Source organism: Chiloscyllium plagiosum, unplaced genomic scaffold (genome assembly GCF_037043375.1).
Source record: "Chiloscyllium plagiosum isolate Xiang-an unplaced genomic scaffold, Cpla_swu_hap1 HiC_scaffold_8, whole genome shotgun sequence".
Taxonomy (NCBI): domain Eukaryota; kingdom Metazoa; phylum Chordata; class Chondrichthyes; order Orectolobiformes; family Hemiscylliidae; genus Chiloscyllium; species Chiloscyllium plagiosum.
In genome coordinates, this window is record NW_028270146.1 from 83,081,580 (window position 1) to 83,103,780 (window position 22,201).

General features: G+C 38.7%; 1 protein-coding gene across 3 annotated transcripts in view; it reads left to right on the plus strand.

Moving 5' to 3' along the window:
* Positions 1 to 22,201, plus strand: part of scfd1 (sec1 family domain containing 1) — a 160,810-nt gene that overhangs the window by 93,809 nt on the left and 44,800 nt on the right. For all 3 annotated transcript variants that reach the window (XM_043698046.2, XM_087990041.1, XM_087990040.1), the window contains exons 19-20: positions 6,298 to 6,373; positions 19,491 to 19,544. In XM_043698046.2, the coding sequence (XP_043553981.1) occupies positions 6,298 to 6,373; positions 19,491 to 19,544 (130 nt within the window). The remainder of the gene's footprint in view (positions 1 to 6,297; positions 6,374 to 19,490; positions 19,545 to 22,201) is intronic.

The window sequence follows — 22,201 nt, forward strand, 5'->3', positions numbered from 1 at the left end:
GATACAAAATCTTACGTATAAATTAGAAAATGAAGAAATAAAGTTAAAAGCTCAGCATTACAGCCTTTACAAAGCCAAGTACAAAGATACCCAGGTACAGAATCTTAGGTATAAATTAGAAAAATAAAGAAATAAAGGTTAAAAAAAAAGCATGCCAGTCTTTCTAAAGCGGGGAGTCCATGTGGGCTTTTCCTTGAGTATGGGAATCCGTTCTGGGCTTCCAGGGGTCTGGGAGTCCATTGGGTCCATCCAAGGAATGAAGATGAATAGAGAGGAAAAGAAAACACAAGAAGAGGAAAAAGACTGATGGAGCAGGCAAGCTCTGGCTTAGGAGCCCTACTCCACCACCATCTTGTTTGAGTCGATACAATCTTGAAGAACTCCTGCAGTGATATCGTCAGGCTGAGGTGATGGACTTCAACCTCATCTTTGCACGTACAAGGGTATGACTCCAATCAAAATGGCAAAGTGTAAACTGTAACATCAGCCAGTAGGATAATATTGGGCAAGTGACGATAGCATTGGTCAATGACATTTGTTGTACCTTGCTGATGCTTGAATATGGATAGTTTGGGATTTAGGGGTTAATTGACAAGTTTAGATTTATACTCATTTTTGAGAACAGAACATACCTAGAGAATTTTCCATTTTGTCAGGTAGGCACCAGTGTTGAAATTTGAATAGTTTTACCATTATCATGATTAATCCTGGAACATACGTCTTCAGTACCCTTTTAGGAAGTTGTCAGGACCCATGATCTTTGATTGTTTAGTGAATTGAATTGGCTGAAGCTTGGCAAGCTCCCTGCTTCTGGTCAAGTTTGCTGCAAATGCCTCATCCTTATCTTTTATACTGATGTGCTGGGCTCTTCCATCATGGAGATGTGGATATTTGTGGAGCTTCTCTTTCTGGATGGTTATTTAAGTGTCCAACACCATTCTGGATGTGACAAGAATGCAGAGCTTTTATCTAATCCACTGATTGTATGTCCATTACATGCTGTTTCTATTATTGGGCATGTATGTAGTCTTTGTTTACCAGATTGACCCTTAGTTTAACGGATGCCTGGTGCTGCTTCTGACATGCTACCCTACAGAGTTCATTGAACCTGGTTGATCTCCTGGCTTGGTAGTAGTAGAGTGAATTATTTTCCTTTCATGAAATATGGGCATTACGTACAAGGCTTGATTGGTTACTTATTCCTAATTTCCCTTTAATTGATTGCTTAAACAAGGCAGTTAGGAGTCATCTATATTATTGTGGGTGTAAAGGCCAAATCAAGTGGAGATGGCAGATTTTCTTCCTTCAAGGAAGTAAGTGAACCAGGTTGGTTTTCTGAATGATGGTGGTTTATAGTTTGATCATCATCATTGCTGATGGCTGGCTTTCAATTGCAAATCCAATTATGATTGATTTCCACATGGATTCGAACCTGTGTCCCCAGACCATGGCTTGTGCCTCTGGATTCCTAGTCCAGAGTGAAATTACCACTATGTCACCATCTTCTGCAAAGTGGGATGTAAGGAACGCTGGGCAAGCCAGCATTTATTGTCCATTCCAAAGGAACCTTTTGCACCACTTTAGTCTTTGGGTGCACACATGCATACACGGCTATTTGGAAGAGATTTCCAGGATATTGACCAAGCAACTATGAAGGAACGGTTGGTGTGTGACTTGAAAGAGAACTTGCAGGTCTCCCTATATAGCTGCTGCCCGTGCCTTCTTTGTGGTAGAGGTTGAGGGTTTGGAAGGTGTTGTTGAAGAAGCCTTAGTGAGATACTGTAATGCAACGTGTCGATGGTACTCATGGGTGCCATTTTATGTTGGTGGTAGAGGGAATGAATGTTGAGCATGGTGGATGGTGTACAATCAGATGGGCACTTTTGTCATGGATTGTGTCAAGCCCCCTTGAGTATTACAGGAGTTGCACTTATCCAGATATGTAAAAAATATTCCCTCACAACTCTGACTTGTATCTTGTAAATAGTGCACAGTCATTGGGCAGTCCAGAGTTGAGTTACTCACCATAAAATTTGCAGCTTCTGACCTGCTGTTCAAGCAACAGCATTTGTGTGGCTTTGATATTGCCTTACATTTATTGGAAGAACCTTTCGGAGTAACTTTTCTTTTTGCCACCAGACAGTAATAGATCAGCGAACCATTTTACCCATCACCCAAATTTCATGTCTATTTAAGTTGCAGAAGTGATAAATAGTTGGCTGAATCCGACCACTTGCCTCCTGCCTCGTGTTAAAATACACATTTCTGACCCACTAAATGTGATTGTAGGATAATAATGGGTGCGTACAGACGCTCAGTTCATGTTTTGTTGATCCTTCAAGACTTCTACCTTAAAATTTAGGAATGAAATTACAATCCATAAAGGAATTGACACTCTGACAATTTTGTGGAAAAGCAGCCAGGTGCAAATGATTATAAGAAACAGAGTTGGAAGTACAAGTTATACAAATAGTAGTCATACTAAATAAGAAGAAAATAGGTGTATCAATGATAATGCAAACAGAGCTACACAGAGTTATGTTTTCAAGAACTGTTTCAACCGACAACTAACAAATTATTCCACTCTTTGAGGACCAGCTGTATGGCATCCACATGTTACTAACATATTTCAAGTGATTTAAGAGTCACGAAGTGCGGGATCAAATAAAATTTCCTAAGTCTGATGAGGCCGATATCGGTCCTGATGAAGGGCTCGAGCATGAAAAGTCCATTGTCCTGCTCCTCGAATGCTGCCTGATCTGCTGTGCTTTTCCAGCAACACACTCAACTCTGACATTGACCATTAACAATTCTCCAACTAGTTATCATTTGTATGTGCCATGGAACATTGTGAGCTAGCCTGTGCACCAGTTAGCACAACATGTGTCATTAGGAAGATTTTCGTGTCTGTTATAAAAGGATGTACTTTGAGCACTTCGAAGTATATTATTTAATCAAGCAAAGTCAATATGACCTCATGAAAAGAAATCATGCCTGACAATTTATTACAATTTTTTGAGGCAGTAAGTAGCAGGTTACATAAAGGTGGACAGTATATATTTAGATTTCCAAAAGACATACGATAAGGCTCTGAAAATAAGGCTACTCAATAAGACAAACACTCATGGTGTTGGTAATATATTAGCATGGATAGAAGATTGGCTAACCAATAGAAGGCAAAGAGTTTGGGTAATGGAGGCATTTTCAGGATTGTATTCCGTAACTAGTGTGGAGTACTACAGGTATCAGTGCTGAGGACATAATTAGAGTCATAGAGATGTACAGCATGGAAACAGACCTTGCGGTCCAAACCATCCATGCCGACCAGATATCCCAACCCAATCTAGTCCCACCTGCCAGCACCCGGCCCATATCCCTCCAAACCCTTCCTATTCATATACCCATCCAAATGCCTCTTAAATGTTGCAATTGTACAAGCCTCAACCACATCCTCTGGCAACTCATTCCAAACACGTACCACCCTCTGTGTGAAAAAGTTGCCCCTTAGGTCTCTTTTATATCTTTCCCCTCTCACCCTAAACCTATGCTCTCTAGTTCTGGATTCCTCGACCCCAGGGAAAAGACTTTGTCTATTTATCCTATCCATGCCCCTCATAATTTTGTAAACTTGTATAAGGTCACCCCTCAGTCTGCAACGCTCCAGGGAAAACAGCCCCAGCCTGTTCAGTCTTTCCCTGTAACTCAGATCCTCCAACCCTGGCAACATCCTTGTAAATCTTTTCTGAACCCTTTCAAGTTTCACAACATCTTTCCGATAGGAAGGAGATCAGAATTGCACGCAATATTCCAACAGTGGCCTAACCAATGTCCTGTACAGCCGCAACATTACCTCTCAACTCCTGTACTCAATACTCTGACCAATAAAGGAAAGCATACCAAACGCCTTCTTCATTATCCTATCTACCTGCGACTCCACTTGCAAGGAGCTATGAATCTGCACTCCAAGGTCTCTTTGTTCAGTAACACTCCCTCGGACCTTTCCATTAAGTGTATAAGTCCTGCTAAGATTTGTTTTCCCAAAATGCAGCACCTCGCATTTATCTGAATTAAACTCCATCTGCCATTTCTCAGCCCATTGACCCATCTGGTCCAGAGATCCTGTTGTAATCTGTGGTAACCCTCTTTGCTGTCCACTATACCACCAATTTTGGTATCATACACCTCCAATTTACAGTATTATGACGATGCTGTCTCTTGAAAGGTTATTTTGTCTTGGCTTTTTTTGAAAAAGGTTATAAGGCAGAGGCACCGAACCGGCTACTGAAGACAACTTAAGTTAACAACGTGTGAGGTTTTGGAGTGTTTTTTTTGTTTAAAGTTAGATCAATAATAGCAACCTGGGTGTGGCCAGCTCTCACAGACCAGGTTTTCTGGTTTTATTTTAGCTTTAGCATCAGATGCTTTTGAGGTCTTAAAACTTGAGACCTTGGAAACTTCATTGAATGATTCCCAGCTGCTATTCTCTCTGAACTCTCTCTTGATGTTTTTCATCCTGGATTGGAGAACTGCATGTAAGAATCTGTGTCTGAATTTGCCTTTTTGCCAAGGTGTTTATGGGATGTTACTATATTGGAACAGTTAATTAATGATAGGTACTGTATCTATTATGCAGTTACGTTTTCAATAATTAAGTTGTTCTAAATTCCTTTCTTTTGTTTGTATTCTAACTATAATGTTTAAATAAAGTGTGTTTTGCTTAACAACGAGTAGTTTGACCAGTACCATGGCATTTGGAACATGGCACTTCACATCTACCTTTAAAATAAGAGAACGTTAAGGTGCAGGCGACCTTCTTAAAATATTTTAAAGGGATCTGATCTGGTCCAGGGACTCCTCCAGTATTGAAATCCATAATTCCAAGTTGGGCTTGGGAATATTGGACTCAAATTGGGCGTGTGGTAGGTGTTAGTGGCTTTTATTTCAAGTGTTGAATTTGGTTAGTTTAAACAGGGTAAGCCTTGTGTAGTAATGGCTCTTTCAGAGTTTTCTGGGGCTGGTAGAAGTGACTTCAGGAGTTTTCCAAAAAGTGAGCAAGGCAAAGATGTTGGAATTGGCAGATAAGCTGGAGTTGGGATTGCCTGGGCCTGCGAGAAAAGAAGAGGTAATTACTTCAATAGCTTGACATTTAAAATTACTGGAAATGCCATATCTTTAGAAATGGCTAGAATTCAATTGCAGATGAAGTAGCTTGAACATGAAAAAGAAATGAAACAGTTTGATTTATGATTAAGAGCAGAGGGTAACGAGGGAAGGAAGGCCCTAGCAGCAGAAAGAGAGAGAAGAAAAGCAGAAAGAGAGAGAGTTTGAACTTCAGAAGTTGGCATTAGAGAGGAAAGTTGACTTAAAAGGTTGGAGGTGAAGGCAGAAGGTAGGCTTAGTCAGGAGGATAGTGATGATGAGCAAATCCATTGTAACCAAAGGCCTGGTAGGGGTCTATTTAAATATGTCCAAGCATTGCCTTGATTAGACAAGAAGGATAGAGAAGCCTTTTTCATTTAATTTTAGAAAGTGGCTAAACAAATGAGGTGGCCGGTGACCGTGTTGGTTTTGTTAATCCAAACAAAGTTGGTCACTGGAGGTAGTGAGGTACTTGCATCACTATCAGAGAAGATATCCAGGGAGTATAAAGAGGTGAAGAAGGCTGTAAAGACTGAGTCGTTAAATATATTCAAAGCTGAGATGAACAGATTTATCTGTAAGGGGATCAAGTTATGGAGATAAGGCAGGAAAGTAAAATTGAGAATGATTAGATTAGTCATGATCTCATTGAATAATGGAACAGACTTGATGGGCTGAATGGCCTACTTCTCCTTCAACTTTTGCATCACACAATTTTGCAGCAGCAAGAAATTCCAGCTACTTTCTTGTCTACTGATAAAACCTAAAATTAGAAGAAGTATTGCATTTTCACAATGCTTTTCACAACCTTGTAAAAGTGCATACTAAGTAGTTTTTATGTGCAAAATATATAGAAGGCTTGGGTCATTAAGGTGTGGGTGGTTGGAATGTTTGTACTGCTGAGAGGTCTACAGAGCAACCTCTGTCTGTGTAATTGAAAGCAGCTCTTGGACAAAACAGATCTTTGGTTTTGTGTTGATCATCCAGAAGCAAAAAAAAGGATGTTTTAGAATATTCCTAAGCTAACAAAAAATTATATTGATAACATTTGCAAATGTGAAAAATCTCAAATTACTCTACTGTTCTGCACATAACTGATATAATTAATAGTCCAAGTTTAGATTGATCCCATTATTAAGCAGTGTTTCTTTTTTTCAGCCTGCTTTCACGTGTAATGAATACTGGATCACAGTTTGTGATGGAAGGCGTGAAGAATTTAGTATTAAAACAACAGGTAAGTATCTTAGGTTATTAATTGCGAATACAAACAACTACACATTAGAATCAAAGTAAATAGATGGGAGGGTGGCAGCATAGTAGCATTGTCACTGGATTAGTAATCCAGAACCCCAGGCTAATGTTCTAACCTCGTGGGTTTGAATCCCACCATGGCAAATGGTGACATTTGAATTTAGTGTAATTTACTGACAACAATTAATTCACTGTTGACTAAGGTATAAACTATATTGTTCACTAATATCCTATAGAGTATTAAATCTGCCATCCTTAACTGGTCTGGCCTACATGTGAATCCAGACTGCTAGCAATGTGGTTGACTTTTAACTGCCCTCTGGGCAATCAGAGATTGCCAAAAACTGCTGACCTAGCTCGTGATGCCCACATCCAATGACCAAATACATTTTTTAAAAGTTTAGAGCACAAATAGTGAATGCAGACTTGATTAGATTTATAATTTATTTCAGTCCCCATACTCTCAGCTTCAGAAAACAAATGTGACTGCATCATGTTGTCTACTGATTCGTCACAAATTCAACTCCTGTAGGAGGATCAATAAAGAATTGATCCAAGCAGTTGGTAAGATCAACAATGTAATTCTATAAAGGTGTTGATTTGAGTGACCTTATCACAGCTTTTTAGATTCATCTGCAGTAAGGTCCAGAGGTAAATATACATTAGCTGAGGGCACTTCAACCCAATCGACAATTGGCATACAACAAATATGCCTTAATACATGGAAAGTATGCTGCAAGGCCATATTCCTGCATGTTTTTAATCTTTTTCGAAGATTGCTTGTTTCCAATTTTCTTTAGCAACTTCTAGGATTGACTTAAATATTGGCCAGATTTCCTCAAGAAGCTTGGCATCATCAAAAGCAAAACTGTTTACTTGCTTAGCACTGCGACATCCTGTTCAACTCCAGTACACTGTGTCAAAGGTTGCAAAGCAGCATCTCACCATGGTAACTTGCATTGCATATTCCAACATCGCCCCCCCCCCCCCCCCCCCCCCCCCCCGCCCCCCGAAAAAACAAACCATCATGAAGGACAAAAGAAACAACATTCTGGCAATACCAATCAGTGATGTTGTTCATCATTCTAACTTGAACATACGCTGATATATCTTCACCATCTCTGTGACAAAATTTTGATAATCTATCTCACAATATTATGACTTTCATCATTACTAAGAATACAGCACATTAAGCTATATGCCTTCCAATGGAACTTGGAGATGCAACTGCCCATGTCATGGAATTTTCATTCAGGTACTTAGATATACAGATTTGAAGTAAATCAAATAAGCTGGAGTACAGACTTACCTCAATTGCACTTACACTATACAAAAATATGTTGGACAGATTGTCTCATCTAGTTAGGACGGTGAGTAAATTGATTAAGGGAGAAAGGAACATGATAGCTTTTTCTGCCACACACTATAATGAATTCAGGTCTGTCATAGGCACCTCCCCAAGTACAGTAATTTTGTTACATAATCTGTCTGTGTTAGTGTTTGCGAGCTGATTTCAACTACCCTGTATCTAGTTTCTTGATTGAGAGACCCAACAGTGTACCAAAAGTATCCCTGTGACCTGAACCAAGTATTTGTGCCCAGGTACGTTTTTCCAGCTGTCTGAAAGGGACCAACCAACCAATTAGTGAAATGATTCTCAATCCAATTCATTAAGCTGCTTTATTTCATAGCACAACAGTTACTTTTGGTCTATTTTAATCAGTACAACTTGCAGTTGTGTAAAAATTGAGAAGCCCGGAAGTTTACTACACTTCGAGACATATCATCTAAATCCACATCTTCCAGCCCAGCTGACAGACTTGAGTGACTTGACGTTACGTTAGACGTTGCACTTTTAACATCTACTAATCCACAACAGCATTGTTAGAAATACCAAAACATGGCAGCATGCATTGGAGTATCTAAATTCCTGATATGTAGAATGGTTCTTATATGTCCATGAAGACATGCATTTAGCCCTTTGTTTTAAAGTAGTTCAAATTCTTTCATACTTTGAAAGACATTGAACAAAGACACAGCTTGGTTGACTTTCTTAGAGGCATATTTTATGCTCATTATCTCCCACTCTGAATAACTGGATTTACTATTTCACATCTTAGTAGGGGTTATATAGTCAGTGAAAAAAAAGAGGGGCATACAAATGTACCTTCCTGTCTGCTCTTCCCAGTTTCTACTAGAAATTGTGCTCTGTTTACCATATGTTATTGCGTCGAATGCATTTCTTTTGCTGAGCAGCTACTGAAATCATTATCAAAAGTTGTAGAGCAGCATTAGTTTAGTTTATTTAGCTTAATTACTTCCTATGATCAACAAAATATTTGATGATAAATAGAGATTTAGTCCACCTAACTTATCCTCTCACAAGAACCTGCAATCCTTCTTTACAGAATCCAAGTGCCAACTGAATGACACAAGGCTTTGCTTTGATCACCCTGCCCAGTACTATCATCATTCTCAATGTGAAAAGTATATCAGTTTTGAACTTACCTTTTGTGGTTTGCAGCTATTCCTGCCCAGTCTGCAATTTGATTTAAGTTGGAGAAAGAGTTTAAAAATGAATGAAACTGTTGTAGTCCCCTTAGGATTCTCAAACTATTTTTTTGTTAAATATACATTTCAGTTTGAAATTTTCTCTTTACTGAGTCTTCTGATGTTAGCAAACAACAGTATGGTCTTTTTCACCATAACAAAAAAATGACATAGAAACTCAGCAGATTTGGCAGTGCCTGCAGTGAGAGAAACTGCAGAAAGAACTACTTTGGAACATTAGTCATGTCAGACCCAAAATGTTAACTCGGTTTCTCTCTTCATAGACGATGCCAGACCTGCTGTTTTTATCTAGCACTCCGATTACTATTTCAGATCTCTAGCATTCTCAATACATTGATTAATTTCCATAATATTAACTCTGTAATGTCAATAGATCGCATTTAGTAGAATGGCAAGAATACACATCTTGGCCAGTTTGACACTGTAAGGGACAATGATCAGACATCTTCTGAAATGCTGTTATAGTACTGATGGCATAGTCATTGGAAGAGTCCTATTTCTTAGGTTGATGAAGAACCTTCATCTTGTAGATGTTCAGGGCGAGACCCATGCTCTCATATGCCTCCGTAAAGATCTTGACAGTGATCTGGAGAGCATCCTTGGAGATTATGCATACACAAGTATCCATAATGCAGCTCGATGACACTGGTTGGGGTGACTCATCAACCTGGCCTGGCATTGTGGAACAAACCTCCAATCAGCAAGGTCCACAGGGAGGCCTTAGAGAACATTCCAATAGTTCGGAAGTGTCCTGTGGCCAAAGCAGTTATTGATGAAGAGATCTAGCGTGGCCTCCAGTGTGCTATCACAGCCTTCAACTGCCTGAGGAAAAGGATGTTCGAGGGCAACCAATGCTGCCTGCTCAAGAAGCTGCAAATTCACTGGAAAGAAAGACGCACTAATACCAACATCCTCGACCAGGCCAACATCCCAGCATTAAGGCACTGACCACCCTTGATCAGCTGCGATGGTCTGGGCACATCGTCTGCATGACCAACACAACACTCCACAAACAGTTGCTGTACTCTCAGCTTCAAAATAGCAGGCAAGCCCCAGGTGGACAGAGGAAGCGCTTCTGTGATACGCTCAAGGCCTCACTGGCAAAGTGCAACATTCCCAAGACACCTGGGAATGTCTGGTCCAAGACTGTCCAAAGTAAAGGAGGAGCATCCGGGAAGGCGTTGAACATCTCGAGATTTGCTGTCAGGAAAAACAGAGGCCAGGCGAAAACAGCGAAAGGAGCGTGCTGTCACACCAATGCCCCATCCACCCATTCCTGGGAACACTACCTGCCCCAAGTGTAACAGAACCTGCAGTAGCCTACAGGTTCACTCCGAGAGTGGAAGAGAGTCATCCTCGTGTGCAAGGGACAACCGACGATGATGATGATGCTATTTCTTAGTGGACAGTGGAAGTTATTCTTGGATATAAATAAAAATGAAGTTAAGAGATGGAAATAAGAAAATTGTAATTGGTTTTTGGAAAGAAAAAGAGACTTTGACATTATGACTAAAAATCAGAGTGGAAACCTTTTTTTTGTAAATGGGAAAACAAACTTGTAGGATAAATTACCAATGTGAGCGATTGGAAGAATATGAATAGGTTCAGGGGACAATGGAATTAATTTGTGAAGGTAAGACTATTAGATGAGGTTCTTTCAAATTCTTTCGAAATTTGTTGAGCCTTGTAGGCTTCAGCATATTTAATAATTTAATGTTTTATTCTTGTTTGCATAAAATTCTACCGTTGTACTGAATCTGTAATTTCAACAACCTTGGACTGTAGTTTACTGTTGTTCACCTCAGTGTAACTGAAGAAAATTTAAGTTTCAAAACAAAACATTCTACTATAAATGTGCATATGGCTCCCTTAGTTTCTGATGAAAAATTGTTTCCTTGAACAAAGGTAGTTGCAGCCATTACTAATCCATTTTGACATGTAATTTTACAAAGAGTTAGTCCCTCAGGAATACTTTGCTGAAAGCTGAGGCCCTGATGATATATTTGTCGGAAAGTATAACTTTTGGATTTCCAAAATAAACACTTTTTGAAATAAATCAAATCTGAGAAACTTTCAGAAAAGATTCCCTCTACGTTAAAAATGTAGCTTTTGCATTCAAACTAACAGTAGAGTCAAGTTTGGATTTGGCAAAAATAAATAAGAAATTATTGCAGCTGTTTAATTTTCTATTGGTGTTTGTTTAAAGTGGACTGCTGATACTTTCAAAGTAGAAGCAATTTAAGTATGACAAGTCAGTACCAATTGCAAGAGTATAATTATTAAATGTAATTAAAGTACATATAAACTTTAACCTTCGTGATTTGTTTGACATCAAACCCAGATTTTTTTTTTTTACTGAATATTGTGATATCTGTTGCCATTGAGAAAGTGGTGGTACATCACCACCAGTGTGGTGTAGTTGTTCCCACAGTGAGTTTTAGAAGAGAGTGCCAGGATTTCGACTCAGCAACATACAGTCATGTCAAGATGCTATGAAGGGAAACTTGCAGGTGTTTGATGTATCCATACACTTGACTCAAACATCATTCCAAGTCATAGAATGTTTAGATGACACTGCTTAAGGAGACCAAGCACTTTGCTGATGGGCATCCTAGAGATGGTACACATTTGTCATTGTGCTCCAGTAGTGCAGAATGTGATATGAGGTGGATGAGCTGCGATCAAACTAATTTGCCCATGTTGGGGCAGCTATACTCTTCGATGCAAGTGTGCAGAATTCCATGATACTCCTGGATGTAATAGTGAGTTATCTTGGGGTGTACAGTCATCAGGAGGTAAAGCACTCACCATAGAGTATCCAGCCTCTGACCTGTTCCAGTAATACCTGTACTATCACTTATACTGAGCCTTCGAAGAGCATCTCACCCAAACCAAGCTCTCTGTTTCCATTTACCATGCTAATCCATTTCACCTGCACATCATTGTGACAGTGGGAGGAAATCGGAGCACCCGGCAGAAACCCACACAGACACAAGGAGAATGTGCAAACACCACACAGATTATTATCCAAGGCCGGAATTGAACCCAGGAATCGAGCGCTGTGAGGCAGCAGTGGGATGTATTTGGAGTAGACGGTCTTTCCTTTCCTCTGATGTTTTGTAATGCAACATTGAAGAACAAAAGCAAATGACTTTCACAGGCATAAAACATTAGATTTAAAAAGAAATCTCACAATTTAAAGAGTTTTTGTGTTCATTATGCCAATTAAGTGTATGTTCTGTTTCAGAAAAACTATGATTTTATGTTGAAAATCACACAACACCAGGTTATAGTCCAACAAGTTTAATTGGAAGCACACTAGCTTTCGGAGCGACGCTCCTTCATCAGGTGATTGTGAAGGAAAGCTAGTATGCTAGTGTGCTTCTAATTAAACCTGTTGGACTATAACCTGGTGTTGTGTGATTTTTAACTTTGTACACCCCAGTCAAACACCGGCGTCTCCGAATTATGATTTTATGCATTTTGTTATCTTTACTTAACCTTTGCAACATGGCCAACATTTTGGAACTTTACTTTTGTTGAGCCAACTTTTACTGAATATCTGCATTATATGACAGGGCATTTTAATGCTTATGCGAAAACACTAACCTTGTTCAGACTACTAGCTCTACGTGGCCAGAATTAGGATGCAGAAAGCTTTAAAACTGTCCACAGAAATAGAGTAGATGTTACACAAGAGCTTCCTTTATTTTAGTGGAGGAATCTAGTGGTTTTGTGGTTTTTGAAATGCTAATTCTGATTATGGACTGTATCAGGATTAAAAAGTATCTCGATAAACATTAACATTAAAAGTTCCATAACGTTGGCTGAACATTCAGAGTAGCTCTATTACTGTTTTATCAAGATTGGCGGTTGACTTATTCTGATTTTAGTGGCTAATGCATGCAAATATTCCATGTGGCATTACTCAGAGGAACATTTTGTTAGCAAATTCTTTGGCCAGTTCCTTGTTAGACAGAACCTTGCAATAGGACCTTAAGAGTAAAGACTTATTAATATTAAGAGAATGTTATTGTTTTCAGAATATAATTTCAAGTGTTTGCTATGTCAAATTAACCAGAAGTCCAAGCAGACTTAAAAGATGGAATCAAAATTTAGTTAATAAATAGCCTTTAAAAAAGCAGGGAAAGCCATAAAAAAATAGACTAAAATACTTAGTCTTCATTTGGCTGAACTTAAAGACTTAGAATTAATTTTGATTTTCCAGCTTTGAGTTCTGAAATTCTATTGCATGTGAATATTATTAAAGTACATTGTCATTTTCAAGAATATCATTTTCTCATTTCATTTTCACAACATTAGCAGTTAAATTTCCTGACAAAGGCCTTTCATTTACTTGTAGATGCATTTGTTAGTTACAGTACATATTGAACAATTTACATGTACAACAGTTTGATTACTTTCATCTGTATGCAGTACAGAAAATGGTTTATTAGCCTGTCATATTTGTGCCTGCTTTCCAAATGAGCAAAGCATCATTTTTCCCCCATCACTCTGTAATTTCATCCTTTTCAAGACATAATTCAATTTCCTTCTGAATGCCTCATTTGGACCCACCTCCACCGCACTCTGAGGCAGATCTTATCCCGCAATGCCTGAAAACGTTTTTCCATGTGTCTCCATTGTTTCTTTTCCCAATTACCTTACGTCAATGCCCTCATGCTCTTGACTCTTGTACCAGTGGGAGGGTTTCCCTATCTACCCCATAAAACTCCTCATGATTTTCAACAACCAAACCTCCTTTCAACTTTACCTTCTATAAAGAGAACAGTACTAATTTATATTAATTTGTTTATATTACCTAAGTTCCTCATCCTTGGAATCATTCTTGTAAATCTCTTCTGCACTCTCACTGATGTCTTCATATGTTGTATAAAGTGTTGTGTCCAGAACTGGATACAGTACTGTAGCTAAGGCCAAGCCAGTAATTGAAGCAAGTTTAACATAAACCCTTTGCTCTTGAATTCCATGTCCTTAATCTTAATGTCCAGTATCCTGTACGATTTATTAAACATGCTGTCAATCTGACCTGTCATTTTCACTGATGTATCCACATATGTAAGCATAGAAACATAGATACTAGCAGTGGGAGTAGGCCATTTTTCCCCTTTGCCTTTCAGTATGATCATGGCTGATACTCCATCTTAATGCCTTATTCCCACTTTCTCCACAAATCTATTGATGCCTTTAAATCTAAATGAAATTATCTATCTCCTTTAATATTTTCAGTGACTTGGCCTCCATCTTTGGTAGAGAATTATACAGGATCACGACCTTTGAGAGAAGAAATGTTTCCTCCTTTCAGTCTTAAGTGACCTACGCCATATCATGAGTCTGTGACCTGTACTCCTAGAGTCCGCAGCCAGGGAAAACATCCTCCTTGCATTTAGTCTGTACATCCCTCCTCATCCGTCTAAACTCTAGTGAATGCAGGCCCAGTTGAACCAGTCTCTACTGAGGACAGTCCTGTCATTCCTAGTATCAGCCTTGTGAGCCTTCACTGCACTGCCTCTATGACAAGTATATTCTCTCTTAGGTAGGGAGACCAAAACACTCAGTGTGGTCTCACCAATCCCCTTTTTCACACTACTCCTCCTTTCACTATTTATATACCAAAAAATTTAAAATTTTTATCTTTCAAATTCCCTCACAATTTTGCTCCTCCCTATCTCTAATCTCCATCTCTATACTCTCTTAAGATATCTGTGCAGCTCTAATTTTGGCCACAGGTGCATTTCCAATTTTAATTGCTAAGCTAACACAGAATCACATTTTTTAGTTCCAGCTTGAAAATTAATTTTGATTTTAAAATAAAGGTGGGAGCAATCCTTAGTGCTAAGTCTATAAAGCATAAGATACAGGAGCAGAATTAGGCCATTCAGTCCATCAAGTCTGCTCCACCAATCAATCATGGCTGATATGTTTCTCAACCCCATTTTCTTGCCTTCTTCCCATAACCTTTCATCTCCTTAATCATCAAACAACTATATACCTCTGCCTTAAATGCATGCAATGTTTTGGCCTCCACAGCCTTCTATGGCAATTAATTCCACAAATTCCCCATTCTCTAGCTGAAAATATTCATCCTCATCCCAGTTCTAACAAGTTGTCCCTTCACTCTGAGGCTGTGCCCTCTCCCCTGCAAATGAAAATGCCTTCTCCACATCCACTCTATCCATGCCTTTTGGTATTCTGTAAGTTTCAATCAGACCCCCTTCCTAATCCTAAACACTGCAGTACAGGCCCAGAGTCTTCAACTGAGAGGATCTATGGGGTCAGTGGGAGCAGGGAAAGCTACTCCTGTAAAGTGATCAGGTCTACTGGGCCGACTATTACTAAAGCTACCCCCACCTCCCTTCAAGCTGGGAAAGTCATAACCTTGTGTGAAAATGGTGATTTGTAGTAAATTTTTAGGATGGACTATAATTTAAACACTAGTGACTAGGAATGGAAAAAAAATCAAATCTTTACTAGTTGAAGGTAGACTGGTTGTATTTCTCAGAAGAAATACTTGATAAAGTTTTGGAATTTAACATGGAAAAGCATTTTGGTAAAATAAAGCCCAAACGTATTAAATTGGATGGGTAGAAAGTAGAATTCTATAAATGAATATTCTCTAAATTTAAAACTCCTATTGAAGACATGAAACTGCATACTGAAAATTGAAGCTGCAGTGACTCCCTACCATTATATTTATATTACTGGCTCTCATTTGTGCTCCTTCATTACTATTGTTTGATATGGCTTGGTGGTGGAGCTGGAAACCAAGTCCTCTTGAAAAGGAATAAACTAGTTAGAAGTCATAGTTATACAAATTTCCTTTAAACTTGCCAAGTTTTCATGGTTTGGCTTACACCTTGCATTGGTGATGATTGTGAATAATTTAAGTTTATCTCAAGATCAAACACCATTAAAGATGTTGTGCAAATCCTATTGATGCCATCTCTGGAAGATGTTTCCAAGCAGTGATTCTGGCTTTTTAGTTTATTGCACACACTGAACTAAACTCACACATTACATAAATCCAGTGAATGGACGAGTCCATTAATAGATTGGAAAGAACATAAATAATTTACATCTAGTACCTTCTGAGCAAGATTGGGATTCATGAAAGGCAGATAGGAGCAGATCCATGATTTGATAGTTTGGACACAATGGATCAGCAGATACAATTTTGAATAGTCACCTGTATCAGATAGTTTGAAGGAAACAAAATAAAACATCATTTGAGAGGACAACTTTGGGTAATTGCTATTCACTTTGGTTGTGGAGGTTTTTCTTATGGTCCTTTAAACTAGAGTGATATTCAGAATGAGGAAACATAGAAAAGAGTCTTTGCTATTACACTGAGCATGGTCTCTTGCAGAAAGTGTAATTGGTGGTTATTTGACCACTTATACATGCTGCACATAAAATTAGAATAAATTGCTGTAGTCCTTCATAATATGATTAAGTGGATTTAAGAACTCTGGTTGTTGAACAAATGTTTTCGTTTGAAGCTAAAATTCATTTGGCAGGAAATGTGGAAAAGCAAACTTCATGCTTCACTTTGACATGAAATTGCATTGATCAAGATAGAAAGTGATTTTAGCAGTGACTACTGTAGGAGGGCTCAGATATTTACTGAATTACTCAAAAAATAGACTCATACAAGTTCAATTAAAAGCACCTGTTTCAGCAAATAATGTAACTTCCCTTTTAACTTCTCACATTTTAAGTACAGACATGGTCTCACTATACTCAATGTACATCCTCTCCTGCCAGAGCTACTTAGTCTGCAAAAAAGCTATCATTAAATTACCACCCTTCCTGATGAAACGCCTATGCCCGAAACATTGACTCTCCTGCTGCCTGACCTACTGTGCTTTTCCAATGCCACACTTTTCGACTCTAATCTCCAGCATCTACAATCCTTACTTTCTCAATACCACTGTTAGTATAGAATTAAAGAGGCATTCTGATATTATTGCAATTTTCTGCATATCTCCTCATGATAAAGGGAATATAAGGGAATCCACATCAGTAATGTATATACCAGTTTTTTTAATGCATAAACTTACTGCCAGGGAACTATAGACCAGTGAGCCTGACCTCGGTGGTGGGCAAGTTGTTGGAGGGAATCCTGAGGGACAGGATGTAAATGTATTTGGAATGGCAAGGACTGATTAGGGATAATCAACATGGCTTTGTGTGTGGGAAATCATATCTCACAAATTTGATTGAGTTTTTTGAGGAAGTAACAAAGAGGGTTGATGAGGGCAGAGCGGTAGATGTGATCTATATGAACTTCAGTAAGGCGTTCGACAAGGTTCCCCATGGGAGACTGATTAGCAAGGTTAGATCTCATGGAATACAGGGAGAACTAGCCATTTGGATACAGAACTGGCTCAAAGGTAGAAGACAGAGGGTGGTGGTGGAGGGTTATTTTTCAGACTGGAGGCCTGTGACCAGTAGAGTGCCACAAGGATTGGTGCTGGGTCCTCTACTTTTTGTCATTTACATAAATGATTTGGATGCAAGCATAAGAGGTACAGTTAGTACGTTTGCAGATGACACCAAAATTGGAGGTGTAGTGGACAACGAAGATGGTTACCTCAGATTACAACAGGATTTTGACCAGATGGGCCAATGAGCTGAGAAGTGGCAGATGGAGTTTAATTCAGATAAATGCAAGATGCTGCATTTTGGAAAAACAAATCTTAGCAGGACTTATACACTTAATGGTAAGGTCCTAGGGAGTGTTGCTGAACAAAGTGACCTTGGAGTGCAGGTTCATAGCTCCTTGAAAGTAGGCATGCAGGTAGATAGGATAATGAAGAAGTCGTTTGATATGCTTTCCTTTATTGGTCAGAGTATTGGATATTGCGGCTGTACAAGACATTGGTTAGGCCACTGTTGGAATATTGCGTTCAGTTCTGGTCTCCTTCCTATCGAAAAGATGTTGTGAAACTTGAAAGGGTTCAGAAAAGATATACAAGGATGTTGCAAGGGTTGGAGGATTTGAGCTACAGGGAGAGGCTGAATGGACTAGGGCTGTTTTCCTTGGAGCGTAGGAGGCTGAGGGGTGACCTTATTGAGGTTTACAAAATTATGAGGGGCATGGATAGAGTAAATAGGCAAAGTCTTTTCCCTGGGGTTGGGGAGTCCTGAACTAGAGGGCATAGGTTTAGGGCGAGAGGGGAAGATATAAAAGAGATCTAAGGGGCAACTTTTTCATGCAGAGGGTGGTATGTGTATGGAATGAGCTGCCAGAGGAAGTGGTGGAGGCTGGTACAATTGCAACATTTAAAAAGCATTTGGATGGATATATGAATAGGAAGGGTTTGGAGGGATATGGGCCGGGTGCTGGCAGGTGGGACTAGATTGGGTTGGAATATCTGGTTGGCATGGATGGTTTGGACCGCAAGGTCTGTTTCCATGCTATGACTCTATTTAAAATCAAGTAGGCTGCTTTATGCAGGAATGTGCAGAGTTTCTTGAGTGTTGCTGGAACAGTACTCCTTCAGGCAAGTGAAGAGTATCCCACTCATGGCTTGTGCCTTGTAGAGTATGGACAAACTTTGGGAAGTGAGGTGGTCAGCTATATACCTCAGCATTCTTAGTTAGTGACCTGCTCTTGTAACCATTATCTGTGCGGGTTGGTCCAGACCAGTTTCTGGTCAGTGGTTGGCCCAGGATGTTCATAGTGGAGTATTCAGCAATGTTGAATATCAAGAGAAAATGGTCCTGGCTGATCTCAACATTTTGTCCTCCTAAAACTTAAGGTCATCCAGTACTCTGCTACATGCTAATTTCCATTAAATGCTGTTCAACCTTTAACTCCATCTTTATTGATGTCTGTTGGCTCATGGTCAAGTAATGCTCAATTTTAAACTTTTTATCTCGTTTTCAAGTTCTTTCATGGATTTAGTCTTCCTTACCTTTGTAATCTCAACTAAAGCTATAAATCTCAGAACTACCTTGCACCTCAATTTTAGCTTCTTCACATCAGCTGCCAATGCCCTAAGCTGTGGAATTGCCTCTTCACCCCATTACGTCTCTTTCTGTCTTTTAGGTGTTCCTTAATGATCTAGCTGAATACGTGATCAGTGCCTTATTTTATTTACTTTTATGAATTCCCTTGCAATATTTTGCAACATTAATGGTGGTGAATAGCTACAAGTCATTGCTGTGCATGTCCTGTAGTTAAATTGAGGATAAACAGTTTTTATTTTGCTTTATTTTGATTTTCCTGGGAGAGACGTTGGCTGTGGGACTTGTACATGACAGCAAGGCACCCTATTCACTTTGTACCATTGATGTGGGGATGACCGTTACATTAAACAAATAGTATAATGTGATCCTTGTTACTTAACCTTTTTCATATAAAATGGGTTATACAATATACAGTCTAGTGTTAATAGATACCTGTAATCAAAGTTTAGTCAAGCTACTAGAACCTTGAAGGATAGTAATGAAATATTCATAATTGCTAATAGCTGATCAATTTCTGATTATTTCCTTTACAGAATCTACCAGTGACTCGGATTTTGGACAACCTCATAGAGATGAAATCACATCCTGTGAGTAAACTTCCTAGCGTTTAACTTGTAAGATAAGAAAGGCATGTTGAAAATTTAAGTTACCCCAACATTCAAGAATTTAGACACCCAGGAACAGGTGTAGGCCATTTATCTGCTCAGCCTGTTTCTCAATTCCACTAGAAGCACTTGTAATTTATACTTCAGTTTCATTCACTAACCTGTGCTCCATATCCTTGATATCCTCAATGAAACAAAAATGCTTCTTGATCTTAGTTTTGGAAAGTTTGATTAACCCAGCATTTCTGTTGTTTGTGGCCAGAGTTTGCAAATTTTCACTACCCTTTTTTTGTGAAAGACCATTGTGTTTCGCTTTCCCAGCTAATAAAAAAAACTGCATCACGGACAGTAATAATGTCATGTTTTAAAGCCGCTAAATGATTAAATTAACAATTTGTTTGCATCATGTGTTAATTTCTTTCTGTAATCAAGCACAAAAATAGTATTCATTATCTCTAGACGACATTGGAATATCATCATGGGATTATTTTTTGCTAGTTTAGATGAAAAGATGAAATTTCATTGAAGTGTGGGCATACAGATAGAATTGGTAATGGCTAATTGTGCAAATGTTCCTTGTGTTGAGACATTCCAGCAAGAAGCAATGTCTGCCATTTACATAAGGTTCAACCTGACAAAGTGGCTGAAGTATGAAGTCAGTGCCATAGGAACAGATCTGTGAAAAGAAACCAGAACAATAGCTTAATCTTTTGCAGCGTTCATTTCAAAGAAGTTGTATTTCATCCAGGATTTTTGTGAGGCAGATAGACTGACAGCACAGAGGTAACTGTAAAATTGAGAAAAATAATGAAGTGGCATTAAATGCCATTGGTATGGGACCTGATCTGGTATCTGTAGATAAATGTATTGAGGGTAGCACTTGGATGTAAAAGATAGGAGAAAGGAAACCAAGGACAGTTCTGTAGGTAGTGATGCATATCTTTTTTATTGTGTAAAGAAGAGTAATCAGTGGCAAATCACACTAAGGCATAATGCTTATCAGAAAGCTGGTGCTGACATGTTGGGCCATCGATCAGAAAAATAGGAGTGGAACTGCAAAGGGAAATCCCATGAAGTTGTACAGTAGTAGAAAGGTGAGAAAACAGAATACTATATACAACCATGTCAAATATTATGGAACGGCATAGGAGGATTGCATGACCCTGTTCTACATGTACATTTTCATTTTAATGCATGTTCATGAAGATTGAAAAGGAAATAGGTGAAAAATAATCAGGTTAATTCTAACACAAATGTGCAGAATGCATACCTAGAAATGTAGGATAGTAGAATATAGAATCTTTAATCGAAAAGTGTCAATGTATCGTTACTTCCAAATAAACAGCTGTTTGCAATAAGACATTGTTTTCTACTGAGAAAGAATGAAAAGGTGTTTATGATTTGTAAAATTTAGTTTTTACTATGAAGTACTGTCCAGTCTTTATAAACTGTCCATACATGTGTGTTTTTATGGATTAAAGAGAGTTAGTTCATGGACAGCAGCCAGTTCTGCAACACAGAACAATGGTTCTCTTTGTTTCTGTTAGTGGAGGAGAAAATTTAATTCCAAAATCATTAATGACTTGGTGCCAAAGTGTTTAAAGAAGTCTGAAGAGCATTAGATGAAACTATTTAGACTTTAGCAACAACAGGTCCACATCAGTAGATCATAAGATATAGGAACAGAATTGGACTGTTCACATCATTGAGTCTGCTACACCATTTGATCATGGCTCATATGTTTCTCCACCTCGATCTCCTGCTTTCTCCCTGTAACCTTTGACCTCTAGTAGTCAAGAATCTATCTATCTCTTCTTAGCTTCCCTCTTGCCTCCAGCATAAACGCTTTCTATTTTCTTTCATCCATTACTCCAGTTAGCCACCAACTCTTATCATGATTGTCCTGAATACTGCATTCCATTTCAGCATCAAATCAGAGGTAGAGTGGAACCAATGAGCCAAGCCTGATACCATTATATCAATAACACCATTTTGTCCAATTTATGTTTTAACTTGTACAGAAATGTATGCCAAGAAAAAGGCGAATACCAGCTGTCATAAAAAGCCAAACAAAATAATTGATATAAATGCACAAGATGGAAGCTTGTGATCAGTAGGGTGGAATCATGTGTCCAGTTAGTTGCATTCATTTATTGAGTAATGGCAGGGCGATGGTGATAATCAATTTGGTCAGTTGGCTAGATAGTGTGTATCGCCAGCAGTATGGATTCAATTCCCATTCTACCTAGGGTAAAGTTGGAACCTGGCTTCTCCCACCACCTCTGAGATCCAAAGATAATACAGATAATCAGTGACAAAAATGACCAAGGAAGAGGCTTAGGATGACTCATCAGAAAACATTGAACCAAAAACTTATCTTTGGGTTGGCCATTTATTAATATGTGTTATGATCTCCATAGAGACTAAGAAATTTTTTAAAAATTCAAAATTTCAGTTAATAGATAAAAGGATGTTATGACAAGGTTTCATGTTTTAAAATCTTTTTCTGTATTCAATGAATAAAACAGCTATTGACTTAACATTATTTTTTGTAGGTTGCTTCTACTTAAAACTACAAAGAGGAACCTTTCCATTGTTATACTTAACTCCCCTCACACTTAACAGAATTATGGCCTTCT